General features: G+C 38.9%; 1 protein-coding gene across 1 annotated transcript; it reads right to left on the bottom strand.

Moving 5' to 3' along the window:
* Window positions 1-3,325: 3,325 nt before the first annotated feature.
* LOC125843200 (uncharacterized) lies at window positions 3,326-4,909 on the bottom strand. Its single transcript, XM_049522413.1, has 3 exons — window positions 4,702-4,909; window positions 4,005-4,464; window positions 3,326-3,785 (listed from the first exon to the last, which is right to left on the bottom strand). Exons 1-3 carry the CDS (start codon window positions 4,907-4,909, stop codon window positions 3,326-3,328), a joined length of 1,128 nt encoding a protein of 375 aa, XP_049378370.1.
* Window positions 4,910-5,951: the final 1,042 nt, after the last annotated feature.

Below are 5,951 nucleotides of genomic sequence, written 5' to 3'. Positions count from 1 at the left end.
CTAAACCCTAAACCCCTAAACTATAAACCCTAAACCCTAAACCCTAAACCATAACCCTCAACCCTAAAATCCTAAATCCAAAATGCTACACCCAAAACCTAAACCCTAAATCCTAAACCATACATATTAAACTCTAAACCCTAAACCCTAAACCCTGAATCCTAACCCCTACAACCTAAATCTACAACATGAGATCCTAAACCCTAAAACCTAAACTTTAACCCAAAACCCTAAACCAAAAACCCTAAACCCTAAACCCTAAAACTTAAACCCTAATTTAAAACACTAAAACATAAACCCTAAACGTTAAACCCTTAACCATAAACCCTAAACTCTAAACCTAAACTTTAAACCCTAAATCTTCAACTCAAAACCCTAAACCAAAAACGCTAAACCCTAAACTATTAACCCTAAATCCTAAACTCTAAACTGAAACCCTTAACCCTAAACTCTAAACCCTAAACTACTAACCCTAAACCCTGAACTCTAAACTGAAACCCTTAACCCTAAACTCTAAACCCTAACACTAAACCCTAAATGCTAACCCTAAACCCTTACTTTGAACCCTAAAACCAAAATCTAAACCCTAAACCCTAAACTCTAAACACTAACCTTAAACCCTAAACCCTAACCCTAATTCCTAAACCCTAAACCTAAACCCTAAACCCTAAATCCTAAATCCTAAACGATAAACATTAAACCCTAAACCACAAAACCTAACACTAAACCTAAACTGTAAACCGTCAATCTAAACTCCAAATGCTAAACGCTAAATCCTAAACTATGAATGCTAAACCCTAAACTCTTGTCACGCCTCAAATCCCACTAAGACAGACAGGCGTTCGATTCCCTAACGGCCCAAGAGAACCAACATGTGACATGTGCTTACTATGCATGTAACTATGAAAGTTTTGTGACAAGTTCGCCAGGGACACAACGATATAAACCGACATAAGTAGACCCAAAACTTATATACAAGACTTGGCCATTGAGGCCACAACTGGTTAAGATGCAACTGAACCATATACATAAGCTTACAAAGCCTCTAAAAGATAGAAACCCTTAGAGTAGGTCGGGACAGACCCCGCCTTACCCCTAGCTATGATACAATACCAAAATGAGTCTACCAACAGCTTAGTAAAGCTCCGAAGCAACCTGGAGCTCACCAAAACTAGCTGAGTGTCATATGCTCCTACTGAGGAGGTATACTAGCGAGAGTATCTGTGCCTGCAGCATGAAATGCAGCGTCCCCCGCGAGGGACGTCAGTACGAAAAGTGTACTGAATATGTAAGGCAACTACATATATAAAAAGAAGAGTTCAAACGAAACCAGGTATCAACGTATAAGTGCATAAATCAGAATAGGAGGCTGTCTCTGTTAACTTTGGTGGGGTCATGTGTGTTACATTCTTGTCTTTACCTTTTTGTGTGTTATGATCTTTATAACGCATGTGATATAAGTGACCAGTTGATCAGTGGTAGAAGAGGATGACCCATGCTAGGCATTTTATCCCCAGGGATGCGGTCCTCAACATTGCATAAATCGGGATTGGCCCATGCTAGGCTTTCACCCCTGAGCTGCCACCCTTCTATACCCATTGGGATCGGCCCATGCTAGGCTTTCGCCCCTGAGCTGCCACCCTTAGTTATACAGATTGCTTCACTTAGATTCTTTAATCTTTGAGATTGTTGTTTTGGTGGTCACAATCAGTTTTGAGATTTGGAAATACGGAACAGTAGTAGGAGACATGAAAATAATACTTTAGGACAGTAGCTACAATATAAGGAGCTATGTAACATTAATGCATTACTTGAGAGCTTGAATGACACAATTTACTTCAATTGACTATAGAGTACTGAACGTGTAACTAAGTAATTATGTACACTTAGGAGGGGGATATTGTTAGCTATTTGGATATCGTACGTTGCCACTATGTTTCCTTTACTAGGAATAGAACTTAGGAATTTCACTTACTGAGATTAATCGCAATTATCAGATTTCATGCCAAGGAATATGTAATCGAATCGCCCCACATACCTTATTTTCTGACCAATACCACTGTCACAATTCAACCTCCCTTCTTGGATGCTAATCTACAATATAAGTCACAATTAAGCTAATGTCAGCAACTAATCAAGGCCCTAAAAACAGTAGCTAACACTTGACGGAAAGTAGGCCCATACAACCCTTGCACCAATGGTGAACCACCACATTCTTTTTCTATACATTAATATAACTTCATACATCCTTTTCCAAGACACCCAAACAGCCCCCAAAAACAATATGCATAAGGCAGCCACTATCAATCCCTAAAAATCTTTCAGCATAATAGGAGAATATTAACTCAAAGATTTATCCCCATCCATTAGTTCTTGATAAATATATACAAAATTCTCCACCCCAAATCTGTATTTAAAGAGAGGAAAAAATGGGTAGTAGTCTTACCTTAGTTTCTAGGAATTTATCCTCTAAAGTTGTACTCCAAGAACTGAAACTCTCCTTCAAACTTTTACTTGAAAATGGGGCAATACTCAAGGAACCAAGGTTTTCGAGGGCTTCTGATTGAAGCCAAGAGAGACCAAGAGAGAAACTTAAGAAATATGAAAATTTTGCAAGTTAAAAATGAAGCAAAAGATCTGATCTTTATCCCTTTAAAAATGAGGTGTAATGGCAAAATTTCTTGACTAATTTTGGCCATATATTGTCAAGTAGATGACCCACCTACTTGGCCCCACCTACTTGGCCTTTTAACTTGGGGTTTTGGGAACTTCAACACTTGTTGGGCCCTACTCCTAATTATCCCTCTATTCATGTTAATTTGGGCCATAATTAATGCAAGTAGGTGGTCCACCTATTTGGACTGTTCACTTGGGCATTTTTGGACTTAAGACTATTGGGCCTTGGCTGTCCATTTTTCCCCTATCCTTCTACTCAACTTGGGCCAAATTAATACAAGTAAGTGGTAGTGCATTTGTCCCAATTACCACTTTACTACCTCTAGTTTAAATACTTTCGTCGAAGCTAACTTGAAGTACACATGCTGAAACGTGCAAGGTGTTACATCACCTTGCGAGCTAGCTAGTTTAAACCAACAGTAATCATATAAAAAGCACGGTCCCTCACCTATACTATAAGGTTATGTCAAGTATCACGTGAATAGAACTAGCATACGCATAATACAGGTTGTTACATTCTTTCCCCATTAAAAACATTCGTCCTCAAATGTTAGCATGGTTATCCAGCCCAAACAAGTTCAAGTTTAAGTTAGTGCTACTATTAATCACATAACACAAATAGACCTATACTTACTTGTCAACGTCTAGACTAAGAATTTTCATCCTTCTCATGGATCCGAAAGAGATGAGGATACTTCAATTTCATTGCTTCTTCCGCTTCCCATTTAACTTCTTCTACTTGTTGGTTCCTCCATAATACTTTTACAGAAGCTACTTCTTTATTTCTTAACTTCCAAACTTGTCGATCCAAAATAGCAATGGGTACTTCTTCATAAGTGAGATCTCCCGTAACCTGTACATATTCAGTAGGAGTAATATGAGATGGGTCACATATGCATTTCCGAAGCATCGAGACATGAAACACCGGATGAACTGATGAAAGCTCTTGTGGTAGTTCTAACTCATAGGCTACTTGGCCAACTCTTCGAATAATCTTATATGCCCCTATATAGCGTGGACTCAATTTTCCTTTTTTACCAAACCTCATTACCCCTTTCGGTGACACCTTCAAGAACACCCAATCCCCTATAGAAAATTCTAGTCCTCTCCTTCGAACATCCGCATATGATTTATGTTGACTTTGAGCTATTTCTAGCCGCTGCCGTATCACTTAGACTTTTTCCATAGCTTGATGAACAAGATCTGGCCCAAATAAGGTGGTTTCACCTTTTTCAAACTAGCCAATTGGGGATCTACATTTTCTTCCATATAAAGCTTCATAAGGTGCCATTTTAATACTTGAATGGTAGCTATTGTTGTATGCAAACTCGATCAATGGCAAATGATCATCCCAACAACCTTTGAAGTCCAATATACAAGCTCGCAGCATATCCTCGAGTGTTTGAATGGTACGCTCTGCCTGACCATCTGTTTGAGGGTGAAAGGCTGTACTTAAATTCAGTTGTGTTCCTAAACTCTTCTTAAATGACTTCCAAAAATATGCAGTGAATTGAGCTCCCCTATCAGATATAATAGAGATTGGCACTCCATGTAGACGAACTATCTCTTTAATAAACAACCTCGCATATTCCTCAACTGTATAAGTAGTCTTGACCGTCAAAAAGTGCGCTGATTTGGTCAGTCTATCAACATTTACCCATATAGAATCAAACTTCCGAAATGAACGAGGCAAACCAGTGACAAAATCCATATTGATCATATCCCACTTCCAAATTGGAAGTTCTATACACTGCATATAACCTCTGGGCTTTTGGTGCTCTACTTTCACTTGTTGACAATTTGGACATTGAGCCACAAATTCCGCAATGTTCTTCTTCATGTCCCCCCACTAATACATTTCTTTTAAGTCATGATACATTTTAGTTGACCCCGGATGGATAGAATATCTCGAATGATGTGATTCCATCATAATCCTCTTTCTGAATTCATCTATATTAGGTACACAAAATCTGTTTTGACATCGAAGTACTCCCTCTTGCGTAAGCTCAAATGCCTTTGTCATACCCTGTTGTACATTCTCCTTAAGCTTTAATAGAATAGGATCCATGTACTGCTTCTCTTTCACTTCTACTACTAATGAGGATTCTGCCGCATTTTGCACAATAACCCCTTTGTTAGGAGATTCAATAAGCCGAACCCCCAAGCTAGCTAGTTGACATAGATCCTTAGTTATTCCTTGTCTTTCCACAAACCGCCCATAGATGGTTGCCATTATTTTACGACTAAACGCATCAGCTACTATATTTGCTTTCCCGGGATGATACAAGATATCAATGTCATAATCTTTTAATAGCTCCAGCCATCTTCGCTGCCTCAGATTTAGGTCCTTTTGCTTAAAGATATATTGCAAACTCTTGTGATCAGTGTATATGTCAACATGAACTCCATACAAGTAGTTGCGCCATATCTTCAAAGCAAATACAACTGCTGCTAGTTCTAGATCATGAGTTGGATAATTTTTCTCATGTGGTCGCAGCTGCCTTGAGCCGTAAGCTATTACCTTACCATGCTGCATCAAAACACATCCTAGACCCACCCCCGAAGAATCACAATAGACTACATACCCTTCTATTCCTTCTGGAAGTTCCAATACCGGTGTAGAAGTTAATTTATTCCTCAGCTCTTGGAAGTTTCTTTCACATTCATCACTCCACTGAAACTTAGTTTCTTTGTGTGTTAGCTTCGTTAAGGGTGCAGCAATGGAAGAGAATCCTTCAACGAACCTTCTGTAATAACCTGCCAATCCAAGGAAACTACGGATCTCCGTAGGCGTTGTAGGTCTTGGCCAGTTTTTCACCGCTTCTATCTTCTGATTATCAACCCTTATTCCTTCATCGGATACAACATGGCCTAGGAATGCCGCTGATTTTAACCAGAACTCACGTGCCTAAGTTTATGTCGCATGCCTGTTTGGTTTTAATTTCTAAAACTGAGCAGCCTTCCAGATTCACAGAACTAAGACCCATCAGCCTTAGTAATTTTACAAATAAGATTATTTCCAAAGTGTTGAGCATGCGATTGGCTACTGTCTTACCTCTATTGTTATCAGACAATCAGTCAGGGTTTGTGAGAGGCAGAAGTATAACTGAAAGTATCATGCTAGCACAAGAGATTAATTATGCTATTAAAAAACCCCAAATAGGAAGTAATGTGGTTTTCAAACTTGATATGTCCAAGGCATATGATAAAGTGTCTTGGTCATTTACATGTTTGGTTTTAAGGAGATTTGGTTTTGGGGAACTTTTTATTGATTT

Source organism: Solanum stenotomum, chromosome 10, assembly GCF_019186545.1.
Source record: "Solanum stenotomum isolate F172 chromosome 10, ASM1918654v1, whole genome shotgun sequence".
Classification (NCBI taxonomy): domain Eukaryota; kingdom Viridiplantae; phylum Streptophyta; class Magnoliopsida; order Solanales; family Solanaceae; genus Solanum; species Solanum stenotomum.
This window is presented reverse-complemented; position numbering and strand designations above follow the sequence as displayed.